Genomic DNA, 17,094 nt, shown 5'->3' on the forward strand with positions numbered 1-17,094 from the left:
TCTGACTATAAGATGTACTTATATTCCCCTAACAACAACAACAACAACGTCCCGGTAGGATAGCAGCTGCCAAAACGTCATAGATTTCAAGCTTTTCCTCCAGGGTTTGTTCTTACCTTTCTTGAAAGGTCACACTCCATATTCATACCCTACTCTCTGCGACTCTTGACTGCTACAGGAAATCCTATTATACATTTGTGTCTGAATTGTTGCCTGCCTCTCCTGCTGCAAGCTCCATGAGGGCCGGAACCTTGTCTGCCATTTTTCTTGCAGTGTCCCTGACGCCAGAACAGGACCACACATAGTGAGCATTTCATAAATCCTTATTCAACAAATGAATAACACGTCTTGCAAAAGTATTAACTACTGGGAAATCAATTTACGAGGATACGTCATAAGTTTATTCATTTACGTACTAATATATTTGTTTTTCTTGCATAGGGACTCATTTTAGGAGACATCAAAAAGATGTTTAACATTATATAAGGTAAATTAGGCAGATTAAATTAATAGATATGTTTAAGTAGAAGCAAAGTTCTGCACTACGTTCAGGTTGGAAGAAATTTTCAAAGGAATTTTATTTTGTTTCAGTTTGTGTTTATCCTATACAGTGACATTTTCACTTGATATGTCAAATTTAACCTCCCCAAACCAGACTTCCTGATGGTCCTCCCCACCCTTCCAATTGCTGCGGTCCAACACCTTGGGTCATCCTTCATCATCCCTTTCTCCTAAGCCTACAATCAATCCATCAGCAGATATTCTCAAATACTCAGAATCTATCCAGAATCTGGCTTCTAATCATGACCACTTCTTATCCAAGTGGGCAGCCTGGGTCCATGCCTCCGTCCTCATCTCTTGTTGGGATTATTGTGACAGCCTCCTCAGACATTTTCGCTTCCAGCTTCGCTCTATTCTCAGTAAAACCTGCCCTCAAAGCAGAAAAATGGCTTTCAGCCTTAGAGTGAAAGGCCAAACCCTGGGTAGTGCACAGGGCTCACAGATCTGCCTCCCAGCCCTCCCTTGCCCTTCGCCCTCCAACCACACCATCTTCCCTGATATTTCTTAAACACTCCACGCGGCCTGCTACTTCATGACACGTGAGAGTATATCCTGGGTGGCTTGCGTGTCACCCTTGTCAGATGCCTGCTGAAATGCTACCTTATGGGAAAGATCTTTCCTGGTGGTCCTGCACGAATAGTGACCCCAACCTTGAGCCCTGGTCTTCCCAGTGCCCTTCCATCCACAGCATTAATCACCAACTGTCAGACTAGATGGGGTGACTGAGTCATTCATTCATTCATTCATTCATTCATTTTTTTTTTCTTGCTAAATCCTTCCATTATGATATGCACTCTGTAAGGGCAAAAATATTTGTCTGTTTTATTCACTGACTTAGTGTTTTCTGCAAAATTGAAGTTTAATGATTTTCAGGCTTCATTTAAATATGTTTCACCATTTAAAATATAAGTTTACATTTTAGGTAACGATTTGACACCAAGAGATTCATCAACATTTTATACTAAATGGAAGGAAAACTCAACAAAGGAAGTTTGCCATTAAACAAGCAGAGAGGAACTTTTACTGTTTGATTTTCTGTTGACTGATATATCAGCTTGACTAGTTCATGGTTATGACCATAAGTTATTGTCCTAGATCTTAAATATGTTTAACTTCAGCTTTTTACTCAATAAAAAAGAATCAATTTACATGTTATGTTGTTCCCTGCTTTATTGAGGGGATTACATTTCTGATATCAGGAAGCAATTCTATTTCCAGAGATTACTTCCAGTGTTAATTACTGTAATTGTAATAGGATTTACTAATAGCCCATTTAGATAGCAGTGTTGATTTTCATAACAGTATACACCTAAAAAAACATCAAATAAGTTGCTTAAATCCATTAAGTACAAAATTATGTATAGAAACCAAGACTTTTTGTAAGACTACCTACCAAAAACATATGAAATAATAATTATATGCATTTATATGTAGATTTTAAAAATCAAAGCAAAACAGAATTTTTCCCAAAAGAAAACTCTGTTCATATCTTACAAGTATTTACCAACCATATGGGAAGCTTCACAAGCAGTATTTGTTCCTCCCTTAACTGAAAATAAACAAGTGCCTTCATTTGAATGAACATATGTTCAAGGAAATCAGTTTTACTTTAAAAGAAATTTTAGGGGCACCTTGGTGACTCAGTTAGTTAAGCCTCCAGCTCTTGATTTTTGCCCGGGTCATGATCTCGGGGTCTTGAGACCAAGCCTCCCAATGGGTCCCTGCAGGGAGCCTCCTCCTCCCTCTGCCTGGGTCTCTGCCTCTCTCTGTGTCTCTCATGAATAAATAAATAAAATATTTTAAGGGAGAAAAAAAAAACAGCTTTATAATACAGTCTTGTTTCCAATCCCAAGGCAAATGAAAATCTTTTAACACAGAAAAGATGACTAGGTCATATGACTAGAGTTTTCACATTTGAAAATGACAGTAATAAACTTTTAGAGCTATTAAGAATAAACTAGTTAATGCAAATACTTAAAATAGTCCCTAGCACACAGAACTAAGTGCTAGCTATACATGTACTATGACTAACAGTAAGAAATACCAGACAAAAGGATTTCTATAATACATGTAGTTTTTTTTTATTTTTATCAGAAAAATAATTTCATCAGAACCTCATAAAGTCTCATATGTTACCTTGTCATCTATCTTGTTTTTTGGAGACTGTTGCATAATATTTGATTTAGTCTTTTCTGCATTTCTCTGGCTATACTGTTTATACCCCTCTTTCATTTCGGTTTCATATTGCTGATATTTTAGTTTATATTTGCTTGTTGGTGCTGGCAAGTTTTCAGGTGTTATGTCTTGCTCCTGGATATAAAAATTAAAAAATTAAAAGTATGTCATCTACCAGAAAAAAATGATTATTAATTTTCCAAATTAATGTTAACAGGTTTACCATTGATCTTAACATTTATGCCTAAGAAACGGATCGTTATGATCTGTGTGCCAACCAGAGGTGACATCTGGAACGTTTAGCTGGCGTGACATTGCTGAGCCACCAAGCAGATGGAGCTGCTGGGATCTGAAACACCTGAAACACCAGGAAGCCTGTACCTGGTCTCCCTGCAGAAGAACAGTGCTGGTGCCAAAAAAATTTGAGAAGACAAAAATTAACTTTTCTTTCTTCTCAAGTGCTTTAGATCGGCCTTTTATTCCTGCCCCAGCAAAACTCTACTGACAAGCACTTCTTCCAGAGTCATTACAGCAATCGGAGGTCACTAAGGCGGCTGGCTGCCTCTGCTGTGACCCAGGCCTCTGTCAAACGGGGCTGAGAGGCAACAGCCAGTGAACAGAGAAATCTGGAAGGAGTGCTAAGCAAACACAATGGCGTATATACATTGGCCCAAGAGGGACAGCCAGCCTAAAAGGAGGATAAAGCCTGCATGGCCCTAGGAAAGTGTTGGTAACATCCACGTCTAACCTAGAGAAGGAGAAAACAGAAGTTTCAGGGTGAAAACTGGAGCTGAAACACAACAGGGCACCGGTGTGCAGCCATCCAGAGACGGAGGAGAATACGAACAGCACCAGTCAAGGGCACCGGGCTCAGTCTGCTAAGTCCCTCGAGTTGTTTTTGTTTTTGTTTTTGTTTTTAAGATGTTATTTACTTATTCATGAGACACAGAGAGAGGCAGAGACCGGGACCCAGGCAGAGGGAGGAGCAGGCTCCCTGCAGGGACCCGACTGGGACTCAATCCCAGGACTGGCCCAAGGCAGATGCTCAACCGCTGAGCCCCCGGAGGCCCCCACACTGTCTCTTAAAAAATAGAACCAGTGACAGAAGAAAGAGTAACAAAGACAGAAAAACAAGCCCTCCTCAGAGTGCTAGTCAGAACTTTTGTTTCTAACACAAAATAAGACACTAAATACTGTTTGAAGTATAAATATGTCCCAAGGTAATAGCTTAAAATAAGTATAGTAATAAGTATGAGCATCTGAGTAGCCCAAAGTAGAAGTTAATTTCTAAGAGATAAACCACATTGTGAAACTAGCAGAATCTGACCCAACACTCTACCATATTTTTTAAATTCCTGCATTCCCTCTTAGGGTACACCAGTACTTTTCCAATTTTATAAGACATGTTTAAAATACTATTCCTATGTGAAAAACGGAAAACAAAGTAAAACTATTTCACCGACATGATCATTTGGGATGTTAATATAGAAACTACTAACCTGGACAAAACATAAGATGGAATACAATGAAATTTCTGGACTAAATACAGCATAATCTAATTCTGAAAGTTGATAATAAGAAATAAATACTAACCGGTTCATTTTCATTAAGCTGAGTACGTGATACTTGACATGGTGTGATGCAACTAACAGCAGAAGATGAATTTGGTGGGTTAAAATGAATATGCGCGGTACTAAGCGGGATGTGTGAAAAATCATCCTAAAATAAAAATAAATACTATGTATTATACAGTATATATGATATTGTGTTCAAATGTTTATCATAGCAAATACCAAGTAAAAATTACCTCCTCATCAGAGTCAATGAGGCTTTGCAAATCAAGTGGTGGAACCCTGAAAGAAATAATTTATGCATCCCGTAAGTTTTTTAAATGAGGCTTTAACAGTTGCAAATTATATATGCTACATCTTATTTTAAAAAAAAGGTACGCTAAAGCCAATGGTGCCTGTACCTACCAGTAGTGAAAGGCTTTTGTTAAATGTTCAGTAGTTTTTGAGCTGGTTTTTTGTTTTGTTTTGTTTTAAAGATTTTATTTATTTATTCATGAGAGACAAAGAGAGAGGCCAAGACACAGGCAGAGGGAGAAGCAGGCTCCATGCAGGGAGCCCAACGTGGGACTAGATCCTGGGACCCCGGGGGTCACACCCTGGGCTGAAGGCAGATGCTCAATCACTGAGCCACCTGGGGATCCCCTCGATTCTTTATCTAGATGAGCATACAGGTATCTGTTATGTAGAGCCACATGAAATTGCTGATACCTGCCCATTTTTCATCTATAAAAATGTCAACTTCATATGGTTTAGACTAAAAATTATTAGGCTTTTAAATTCTATTTTCTAATAAGCTGTATCTAAAATACTTGAAAGAATATAAAAATCCTATATTTCCAAATTTTGGAAAGATGTAAGATAAAACATAAGTTAATATAGTCTAATCCAAAAATAATATAATTTAAATAAGATTGATAAAATTGTCATATTCCTCATGATAAGATTAAAGCCACAGATACTTCCTATTAAATTAATTTTGACTATCTCAGTTATACAATTCAAAATTGTATAATTTCTTTAATAAATTCATTTATCCGAATTTTCTAAATAAAATAATAGTTAAACTTTTTCAGGAAAATGTAAGAATATTAAAGAAAATTTAAAAACAGGAGAAGTATAAGGGCATGTGGCTCAGTCAGTTAAGCATCTACCTTCAGCTCAAGTCCTGATCCTGGGGTCCTGGGATCGAGTCCTGCATCACTCTCTGCACAGAGCCTGCCTGCTTCTCCCTCTCCCTCTGCCTGCCACTCTGCCTACTTGTGCTCTCACTCTCTTTCTCTGTCAAATAAATAAATAAAGTCTTTAAAAAAAAAAAAAAAAAACAAGAGAAGTATTTCCCTCAGTATCCTACTTAATTTTGGCATAGCAATTTTCAGGCCATTCACATGGATACCAATTTTTCTGTGGTTCACAATCATAGCTACATATAAAATTCTGTTCTCTTTTTTTTTTTACTTGTTAATATATTATAAATATTTGCCCATTAAATAGCTCAAGTGTGAAGAAATGTGACTTACACTGGTAGGCGAGGATTCTGGATTGCCCATGATTTGGAAGTCTGTCCTTGCTTTAATTAAAAAAAGAAAAAAATCAGTGTGTATATGCCCCTTCTGTATACTTTAAAAGATAAGCAATGAGTCAATGCAATAAAGCTGATTATAGTTTTCTCAGTAAACTTCATATAAGAAATACTTATTAAGCCTAAGCCTCTTCCTACCGTGCTTGAGACACAGAGATAGGATGATAAGCAACAAAAATAATCCTTACCCTCATGGTGCTCTGTCTGCTGGGGATGACATTCACTCAACAAACCATAATGTGAAAAAACACGGGCTATGACAGGGCAGCTACATAGAGCATTTTACTCAAGTCTCGGAAATTGAGGAAGCTTTTTCGAAAACAAAAAGAACAGTGACCTTTAAACTGAACTCTGAAGGATGAGTAGTAGCCAGATAAAGATAGAAGGGAGAAAACTGCTTTAGCCAGGAGAAACAACACTCATCCTGTACCAGCCCTAGAAGGGGCCGCACTCCAGGGGGGACAGGGTAGTGGGGCCAGAGCCGTCGCAAAACAACACAAGTCGAAGACCTCGTCCTAAAGGAAAGGGGAAAACTGCAGGATTTGTGCAAAGAAGTGATAAGTATATACTTTTACATACATTTGTAGATGTTCAAGCTTATTTCCAAAAAACTGTGCAAAAGAGATGAAAATACAGTGAGCCACCATGGAATAAGAAATATATATGAATCATAGAGAAAATTCAAGGTAATGAAGGGAGGAAACAACGCATCCATCAACTCTTCTGGCTAACTTCTAAAACGTTATCTAACTGGTCATTTTTGTGATACTGATAGCAAGTATAGAAATTACATTCAAGACTGAGCTTCATCATTCTAATTGACCATGAGAGAGAAAACAAATTCAATTCAGTATAAGCTTTAATATGGCATTGTTTTCAATACAATCCTAATAAAAAGTTAAAATGTAGAAATGTAAAATCAAAATGATCAATTAATTGGAATATATATAATAATAAATATAATACATATGATAACATAATACATATACATAATCTACTTATGCTAAGTTGGCCCTTGAGCAATGCTGGGGTTAAGGGTACCAACTACCTCCCCCCCACCATGGTCAAAAATCCACGTGTAACTTTTGACTCCACAAAAATTTAACTCCTACTGGCCTACTGTTGACTGGTAACATAAAGTCAATTGTCCTTTTATTTTAAGCTACTTCTATGTCACTCCTTAAAATCATGTTTATGTCTATATAATAGCCCATCTAAAGGTCATGCCATAATTTATGTATTTTTCGATTGCTACATATTTTTTTCATTATTTCAAAAAAACATACTTCAAAAAATACCTTTCTTTTCAAGTAGTTTTGTTCTATGCTTTAGATTATTTCCTTAGAACAGATTCCAGGAATGGTATTATTTGCATGAAATCATTTGAAAATTTTTATAGCTCAGTCTTGTTTCCAAAAATGCAGTACCACTTTCGTTTATTTTTTGTTTTTTTTTCGTGTTTGATTCTACAGTATTTTAATTTAGACTAGGCATTTTCTAAAGAACATAATATAAACATTACAGTCAAATGCCCCTGCATTCCAGAAACTCAACTCCTAAAAGTTTTGCAAAGAGGTGGAATAATTCCATACCTCCCCCTGGGCTCCTTAATCCCCATCACCTGTTTCAGCCAATTCCCCACCCACTTCCCCTGTGGTACCAGTTTATAACGCACTAACTCTACATCAGAGTATTTCAATATTACATTTTTCTGCTAATTTAACAGAGGCATAAAAGTATATCACACTGTTCATTTTCATTCTCTTGATTATCAGTGGGGCTGAACAAGTTTTTATATTCTTATCTGCTACACATATTTATCAGTTGTTGGTGCTTATAATGATTTGAAACATCAAGGACCATTTTTTTAAAAAAGATTATGTGTCATTTCTCATTTTTAATTCTAGCCTTTAGATACCCTCAAAACGGTAGTGGTAACTACAACATTTAAACTAAGCTGATAATCTTGAAGAGACAATAACCTGGATATCTAGGATCACATTTTCCTTCATGAACAAGAGTTCTTTTTTTATTTTTGATAGATTTTATTTATTTATTTGCAAGACAGTGAAAGTTAGAGCAATCACAGAGAGAGAAGGAGAAGCAGACTCCCCGCTGAGCAGGGAGCCCAGTGTGGGGCTCGCTGCCAGGACCGAGATCATGACCTGAGCCAGAGGCAGACACTTATCCACTGAGCCACCCAGGCACCCAGGAACAAGGGTTCTAAGATAATATAAACTTGTTCCCTCACCCACCACTAGCTGGACCTTCCTCTTTTTTTTTTTTTTTTTTCTAGCTGGACCTTCCTAATAAAAAAACCAAAGGAGGGTATTATATGGGGAGAAAAAGTTTAGTAACAGAAAGCCTTTTTTTAAGAACTTAAATCATGCGCTGTCTTAACAACTAGGAAAAAAGCTGAAGCCTCCACAATATGATAATCAATCAGTGGGTAAGGCTGAAATACTTGATATTTTGTACTTGACATTTGACAAGAAGGGCTGCTTTATTCAAATTATCAAATAATTCAGATTTAACTCATAATATTACGAACCATAGGAACCCCAAAGCACTGACTCATTCATAGAAGGGAGACAGCAGAACACAGGGTAATGAGCACAGATGGTGAGGTTAGAACTGGAGTTCAAAATCTGGGCAAGTCACTTCATCTCCAGGAGCCTCAGTTCTTCCATTTCTAAAAGCAGGTTAATAATAATAATACCTACCTCAAAGGTTTGTTCTAAGAAATAAGTGACATAAGTTAATGAAACATTTATCGCGGTCTCTGCCAAGCGGTAGGCATTCAATGTTTAGAATAATAACAGCAGGAAATATACATCACTTTTATGTTTCTCTAAACTAAAATGTATATACACTCAATTCTATGGTGGAAACAAGGACAAAGCAGCTGTAAACTTGTGGTTAATCAATGATACATACGCACAATGGTGATATTATGAAGGTTATGAAGAATGAAAGGCCTAACAATAAAAGCTCAGATTCATTTCTTTTTTTTAGATTCATTTCTTATGTAGCGAACACAAAATGTACACTGATAGTCTCTTATTTTTTCTACTATCCCTCTTACATTTTCTGCAGATATACACAGAAAATTTTTTAAATAAGAATATGAAAGCAGGGATCCCTGGGTGGCGCAGCGGTTTGGCGCCTGCCTTTGGCCCAGGGGGCGATCCTGGAGACCCGGGATCGAATCCCACGTCGGGCTCCCGGTGCATGGAGCCTGCTTCTCCCTCTGTCTGTGTCTCTGCCTCTCTCTCTCTCTCTCTGTGACTATCATAAATAAAAAAAAAAGAAAAGAAAAGAAAGAATATGAAAGCAATAATAATAAACTTGATTTTTAAAAATGAAACTTATGGGACACCCGGGTGGCTCAGCAGTTGAGCGTCTGCCTTTGGCCCAAGGTATGACCCCGGGGTCCTGAGATCGAGTCCTGCATCGGGCTCCCTGCATGGAGCCTGCTTCTCCCTCTGCCTGTGTCTCTGCCTCTCTCTCTGTGTCTCTCATGAATAAATAAAGTCTGTAAAAAACGAAATAATAATAATAATAAAATAAAAATGAAACTAATTCAAGCAATGACCCACTTTCAAACTTTCAAATAATGATTATCTTCAATTCTGGCCACTTAACTCTTCAAATCTAGGAAATATGGATCCTAAATACTTGTGCATATAAGTTGTCATAAAAACATGAAGAAAGGAGTCAGGAAATTATTTAATGAATCATCCTACAAGAAGAAAATGAAATAGCACACATACTTGCAGCAGCTTCTTTCTTCCAGAGAATGGCTGAGCTTGACTTGTAGGAGAAGCAGCAATCCCTTTAACCTCTAAATCCATTTAAGTTCACGTATTGATCCTGCAGTATATTTTGAAAAGGGTAAAAATCATAAAAATGGTAACTTTCACTCTAATTTTAAACAAGTCATACAAACTACGTAACACTACTTCATGAAAAGAAATCATATGGTTAATTATTCTTGTTCCTTTCAACCAAAATCAACTTTTTGTGGGCCAATTACATTATGTGGGGCAATACCTACAGGGCAAACGCTAGTCTGAACCATGTTCCTCCAAAGATGTCCATGTCCTAATAACTGGACCCTGCGGATAGGCTTACCTTGGTCGTGTAATGACCAAGAGGACTTTTCAGATGTGATTCGGTAAAGGATTTGAGGTGTGCAAACTATATTGGATTATCTGGAGGGCCCCATGTCATCACCAGGGTCCTGATAAAAGGGAGGCAACATGATCAGGGTAAGAAAGAGAAGATGTTAAGGCGGAAGGCACGGGTCAGAGGGAGTGAGGATACTATACGGCGGGCTTTGAAAACGGGGGGAAAAGAATGAGCAGTCTCTGCAAGTTAGAGGAGGCAAGGAATGAATTTTCCCCTGGAGCCTCCAGAGGAACCAGCCCTGCTGACAGCTTGAGGTTAGCCCTGTAGGACTCATCTGGTGCTTCTGACCTCAAAATGTAAAATAATGAATTTAAGTTGTTTCAGACCACTAAGTTTGTGGTAATTTTTTACAGCAGCAATAGGAAATGAATGCTTGTACTTCTCTACCACAAAGTGATGTACATTTATATTTTCTTTACTCTTTTTCCTAAACCTTTATGAGTCTTGATTTTGCTAGAGTAAGCTAATGAAAAAGTGTGTTATGCAAACAGTATTCTTTGATACAAAGAATAAAATACAGTGGGTAGTCCAACCGGCAATTATGAGGCGACAGGTAAAAGTGCATGTAAGAGAATGCTGAGAATGATCAACTTGCAAAAATGTACAAAACAGAAATCAGATGAATATCTCAGTCACGCAAATTTTGAATATTTTATTTTACACTTTAACTTTATATTACTGAGGATATGTTGTTTAACGATTCATATTTCTGTTATTAGACTTGGATTTATTTTAGTAGTGATTTTTTTTTTTTTTTACTTTTTAAGGAAAGAGCATGGCATAGTGCCAGCATAGAGTTAGATTGACGTTAAAATCCTCATTTTTGACACTTTCCTGTAATGTAAAGTTGGGTAAGAACTTAATATTTCAGAGCCAATATTTCTAATATGTAAAGTGAGTTTAATGTTAGCACCTTTCTGATCTTCCTGTGTTAGGTACAACACGGCTACTCGATACATGGTAGCCATCAATATTATTCTTAAAATGTAGTTTTACTGCAGACCCAGTGAAAATCTGAAAGATATTCCAGTTCTTCACTAATTTATCTGTATGGCTCCCCTTACCCCATTTCCATAGCCCCCTCCCCTAAAACTCCATGCCCCAAGCCTAGATTTCTACTCTAAGAGTAATGTCAGGAAGCCTTAGCAACCAACAGTAGACATATTCTGAAAACATCACAAATCATCAGATGCAAAAATAATTTGACTTTTTTTCTGAGTTATCCTTCACAAAGAAGCAACTTTTAAAGTTGTTACTTCCTTTTTTTAAGATTTTATTTATTTATTCATGAGAGACATAGAGAGAGAGAGAGAGAGAGAGAGAGAGGCAGAGACACAGGCAGAGGGAGAAGCCGGCTTCAAGCAGGGAGCCCAATGGGGACTCGATCCTGGGTCCCCAGGATCACGCCCTGGGCCGAAGGCGGCCCTAAACCGCTGAACCACCCGGCTGCCCTATTACTTGCTTTTAATCACATCATAAAAGCTGCTGTATTTGCCATGTCGGATGGCAAACTGAGGAATCAGCAAGTGATTTTCTTCACACACCAGCCACACGGTTCTTTATACCTTAGAAACCATCGTACCCATTTCAAACCATGTTAAGTCACTGTAAATCCCCATCATTCATTTGCAAACAACAAAATTCAACAAAACGTAAATCCCCTTTCCAGGACCTCCTAGTCCCTGTACTTCCGCAAGCTTGACAATCGTACCTCTCCGCTTGTAATTACTCTTTTCGTGCCCCTAACAAATGGCAAGGCCACGAGGGCTGGTATCTCTTGTCCTTAATATAGCAGATACTTCAGAAACGGCTTTTAGTCCATAAAGAAAGTAATGCACAGTCAAGTTCCTGTACACATCATGAACATATTCTTTGTTTCCTTTCTCTGAACCTAAATATGACAGGATCCCAATGCCGCATATAAATTTCGTCTTCAAACAACAGCGCAGGGATTCGAAGCATAAGGGGTGGCTACTATTCCTCACACTACTGCAAGCCTCCTAAAGGCAACGAGTGTGGCTTTGCTCACCTTGTATCTCAGCTCCTAGCAGAGAGCCTAGAAAACAGTAAGAACTTAATAAACATCTGTTAAATAAGTGAATTCAGTCAATTCAGATATGAGATATTTCAGAACTATGCAGCGTGCAAGAGGGCTTACTCAGATAGAACCAGAGTCTTCACAGGGCAACCATCACCCGTGGAACACTCCAGGATCTACGGAATCAGAACGGTCAGGCTACTGACGCCGCGTGTACCCTTATGTCAAAGAATGTTGAAATCTGGACGGGCCTGCAGAGATTAAACAGCTCAAACTTCTGATTTTCAAACTGAGGAATCTGAGAACCAAAACCAGGACCATTTGCTCTGCCAAGTTATTTGCTAGTTATTACTGAGCATGGATTTGTTTGTTTGTTTGTTTGTTTGTTTGTTTCTGAGCATGGATTTATACCACTTTCAGACCTCTTTGTAATCCTACACCCTTGCTTGCACGGGTCAGAAGAAAGAGAAGGAGCTGCAGAGACTCAAAGGCACCAGAAACCTAAACTTGGTGGCAAAAGAATCAGAATTTCTAATGAATAGCATGGGAAGGGACCTTTGGAAAGCATACGGAAGTCTGTCCCTGTCCTATAGCACAGGAGGTGCAGCTGGGGATGAGGGGTGGTGGCCGCAGGGAAACGCTTGGGAACAACTGTCTGCACTCAAACTGGATGGAGACTACATCTCACCTGAGCTGAACAGCGCCGGCTAACACACTCAGATTTTACATACTACCTTCCCTGCTACCAGAGAACTGAACTCACCTCCCCCTTCCCTCATTTTTTATTTTTATTTATTTTTATTTTTTTACTTTTTTTTCCTTCCCTCATTTTTTAAAGATGATTATTTCCAATTGCAATTATCACCACTGCTCTCTTGGTGAGGGATATCAGTGGCTATGATTTGCTTACACTAAATCAGAACACAAGCGAGAGAGAAGAATAAATTGATCAATTCCATCCCATAATCAAGCAAAGAGGAAAAAGATTATTTAACTTCCATGCAGGTGAGGATCAAATTTATCTTGGGGCCCAGGTGGTAACAGACCCAGGTATTTGTTTTGTTTTAAGGTTTTATTTATTTACTCATGAGACACAGAGAGAGAGGCAGAGCCGCAGGCACAGGGGGAAGCAGGCTCCCTGCGGGGACCCGATGGGGACGCGGTCCTGGACTCCGGGGTCACGCCCTGGGCCGCCGGCAGGTGCTCCACCGCTGGGCCCCCCGCATCCGCAGACCCAAGTATTTTAACGAACCGGGCGTCATTCCTACTTCATAGTGACCGTGTGTCCATCATTCTCCCGAAGCTGCTGCTTTCCGTGGACGGACCTGCGAAGGCCCAGGACCAGCGCCCTGCCGTTCTCCGGAGCTTCGTGCTTGGGGGACGCCGCACCGCACCCAGCAAGCCGCTGGAGGCAGCTCCCCGGCGGGACGGACGGGAAGGGAGTCGCGGGCGCCCCCGAGCCCCGACTCCGCTCCACACACGGCGGGAAGGGCCCGGTCCGGACTCCAGCAGGCCCAGGCCCGCGGCGGCAGGCTGCCTAGCAACAGGGCCTAGCAACAGGGCCTAACAAAAGGGCCCTATCAACAGGGCCCAGAAACAGGGCCTAGCAACAGAGACTAGCAACAGGGCCCTAGCAACAGAACACTAGCAACAGGACCCTAGCAACAGGGCCTAGCAACAGAGCCTAGCAACGGGGCCCTAGCAACAGGACCCTAGCAACAGGGCCTAGCAACAGGGCCCTAGCAACAGGGCACTCGCAGCGCCTCCCCGGCCGCGCCCGTTCCCAGGGGACGCAAGATCCTCCTCCCAAAGCTCCGGCCCCTCCAGGCTACCTCCCGCCGCAGGCGAGCCAGCCAATACCCCAGGCCCGCCTCGGCCCGGCCCGGCCTGCCCTGGCCACGCCCCGGCCACGCCCCCGGCCACACCACGCCCCTACCCGGACCGCCCTCCTCTGGCCACGCCCCCGGCCACCCTGACCACGCCTCCGTCGCTGACCCCGCCCCCTCTGGCCACCCCCTCCCCGCCTGCGACCCCGCCCACGCCCCGCCGGCCACCCTGAGCCCGCCCCCCGCACACCCCGACCCCCACAGCCTGCCCCGACCCCGCCCTGCCCCGCCGGCCACCCAGAGCTCGCCCCCCGCCGACCCCGCCCCCAGGCCTCCCCGCCCCGCCCTGTCCGCGCCCCCGCAGGGTCCTCACCTGAGGGCGGCGCTGCGTCCCCGCGGCGGGGCAGGGCGGGGTCGGGGCAGGCTGTGGGGGTCCCGGGGTTGCTAGGGCCCAGCCCTGGGGCAGCTCTATGTCCTGGCGGGGATCTGGACGCGGACTCCACCCCCGGGGGCTCCTGCTCTGAGACAGCGCCAAAGCCCGGCCCGGATCCGTGCGGCTCTCGTAGAATAGTGCGGTGAGTGCTTTCCGTTGAGCATAGATTTTTTTTAAGATTTTATTTATTCCTTTTACAGAGAGAGGAGCGCGCGTGCGCCCGAGCGGTGGGGACGGGCAGGAGGAGAGGGAAGAGCGGGCTCCCCCAGCAGGGAGCGGGCTGGGCCCTGGCCAGATGCCCGGGTCGACCAGATGCCCAACCGGCTGAGCCACCCGGCGCCCCTTAGCACCCTACACGCGCCTCCACCGAGAGCTCATATCCTAAGCGGAAACAATTAGGCTGTGAGGTCCACCGGCGGGACCCTTGCAATTGTTGGAAAGACGAGACTGCCTCGCCATCTTCCAGAGCGGTACCCAGAGGCAGGTACCCAGGTACATGCATGTGTAGGGAGAAAACACTAACACGGGGAAGGGGACCAAGCCCAGGAACCAGGAGTGTCCGTCTCACAATGTCCCAGTGGCCAACCTCCCGGTGAAAGGAAAGGTCGGGGTTGAGCTATTTCCGAGGCTCCGCTCCCCTGTAGCCTTCCTGCTTTACACAGCCGGTGTCGGATGCTCAAGTAGAACTAAGATCTAAAATCTAATCCAGGTCTTAACCACGAAATCAAGTGTCTTTTCAAAGTTAGCCCCCCCTCAAAATAGATGTATCTGACTTTGCAGGTTGGAGTCACTTTCAGAGTAAAATACAAATATATTTGCAATGGGTATATGGTAATGACTCCTGCTTCTTCCCTATAAAAATTCATCTATGCATTCCCCTTCCCCCTACACACAGGAGGAAAGACAAATATAAACTAGAAAAAACAATATATATATATAAGTATATAAACAAATAAGTGTTATATAAAGTATATAAACCTAGCATTCCCTTTTTTAAAAAATGTTTTATTTATTCATCAGAGACACAGAGAGACAGGAAGAGGGAAAAGCAGGCTCCATGCAGGAAGCCCGACGTGGGACTCGATCCCAGGACCCCCTGGATCACACCCTGAACCAAAGGCAGACACTCAACCGCTGAGCCACCCAGGTGTCCCTAACATTGCCTTTTAAATTGAGTCTAAAATACTTTTTGAGCCTCTGGTATGTATATGATGAATGAGATCCTTGCTAAAGAAGCTTACAATTGTATGCAACATTATTAGAAAGTTAAGGAATGCCCATTGCCTCATCAATTCAGTCAATAAGTAGTTACTGAGGGCAGAAGTGTTCAGTAACTGCTCTGGGTGCAATAAAGCAAGTAAAACCAGTTTCAGACAGATTAAAATCTAAGGCGACAAATGTTAAATAATGTCATCTCAGGTAGCAGTTAATGTGATGAAGAAAACCACAACAGGATAGACAAGCACAGCATGGGTTGCAGGCCCAGTTCTGCAGACAAGGGAGTAGCCAGGGCCAAGGGCTGGGGATAGAGCACCCTTGTCAGGCCACGGCCTTTGCTGGAGCAAAGCGAGCCAGTGGAGGATGCAGGGATTAGCCGGGTCAGATTGAATCACGCCCTGTGGGCCCAACTAGGATTTTGGATTTAATTGGTATGACATGAAGTCATCAGAGGGTTTTGAAAAGAGGGGAGGCTGTGATGCTGTGATTCATTGTAAGAAACATACTTGACCTTCCTGTTTCGGGGACCAGAGCTCCTAAAACCCTCGGAGCAAGGAACCTTCTTTTGTTATTTTAATGAACAAAAGCACCTAAGGACGGAGGCTGGCTGCCTGTGGAGTCAAGCCTGTGATTAGAGTTTCAGCCCCACCCTCAGGCCTCTTTAGGAGGGGACAGGGCTGGAAGTTGGATTAGCAGTCCCTGGCTGAGGAGCTAGGACCCCAGAGGCTGGGGCTCCCAGGGAGTGAGCTTCCAGATGCAACATGGAAGTTCTGCCTGAGTTTTTTCAGACTCAAGACACCACATCAACTGTCACCCCTCAGCTGCCCCTACAGATTTTCGGCTTGCCAGCCCTCATAATTGTGGGAGCCACTTCCTTTAAGATCTGTGTGTAGGTACATATGTATATAAAAGGGAGAGGGGTGGAAGTAGGTGTCCACTAGTCCTGTTTCTTTGAGAAACTCTAATATGCAGAGAAAGGAAAAAAGAAAGTAATAAGATACAGGATTATGAGCTGATTTAATGACAGAAGGTTCTAATTGGAGGACTTCATAAAAGGAACTAATGATTGCAGTCTTAAAAGATTCATTTGTTCATCAAATATTGAACTCTTTTGAGATGCTGGGGATACAGTAGTGAAAATGATAAGGAATTCCTGCCTCATGGGGCTTACATTCAATTGAGGGGAGAAATAATAATGTAAATAAGTAAATTGCATATGATATGAGGATAAGGGTTATGGGGAAATAATAGAGCAGAAACAGGCCAACAGGGCAGCTTGGGTGGCTCAGCAATTTAGCGCCACCTGTGGCCCAGGGCCTGATCCGGGGGTCCAGGGATTGAGTCCCACGTCAGGCTCCCTGCACGAAGCCTGCTTCTCCCTCTGTCTCTCTCATGAATAAATAAATAAAATCGAAAAAAAGAAAAGAGAAAAAGAAAGAAAAAAGAGAAAGAAAGAAAGAAAGAGAAGAAAGAAGAAAGAGGAAAGAAAGAAAAAGAAGAAA

The 17,094-nt window shown here is 42.0% G+C and overlaps 1 protein-coding gene across 24 annotated transcripts in view; it reads right to left on the reverse strand.

Annotated features, from left to right (window-relative positions):
• Nucleotides 1-17,094, reverse strand: part of CAPS2 (calcyphosine 2) — an 82,995-nt gene that overhangs the window by 30,545 nt on the left and 35,356 nt on the right. For 10 of the 24 annotated variants that reach the window (XM_038550037.1, XM_038550036.1, XM_038550045.1 and 7 more), the window contains 5 exons: nucleotides 9,660-9,759; nucleotides 5,825-5,874; nucleotides 4,544-4,589; nucleotides 4,330-4,455; nucleotides 2,698-2,871 (listed from right to left, as the gene is read on the reverse strand). In XM_038550037.1, the coding sequence (XP_038405965.1) occupies nucleotides 2,698-2,871; nucleotides 4,330-4,455; nucleotides 4,544-4,589; nucleotides 5,825-5,874; nucleotides 9,660-9,740 (477 nt within the window). In that variant the 5' untranslated portion in view covers nucleotides 9,741-9,759. Of the gene's footprint in view, nucleotides 1-116; nucleotides 279-2,697; nucleotides 2,872-4,329; nucleotides 4,456-4,543; nucleotides 4,590-5,824; nucleotides 5,875-9,659; nucleotides 9,760-12,106; nucleotides 12,134-12,235; nucleotides 12,367-13,367; nucleotides 13,967-14,314; nucleotides 14,514-17,094 lie in introns of those variants that run through there. The other 14 variants (XM_038550054.1, XM_038550051.1, XM_038550049.1 and 11 more) reach the window with 11 other exon arrangements.

Source organism: Canis lupus, chromosome 10 (assembly GCF_011100685.1).
Source record: "Canis lupus familiaris isolate Mischka breed German Shepherd chromosome 10, alternate assembly UU_Cfam_GSD_1.0, whole genome shotgun sequence".
NCBI lineage: Eukaryota > Metazoa > Chordata > Mammalia > Carnivora > Canidae > Canis > Canis lupus.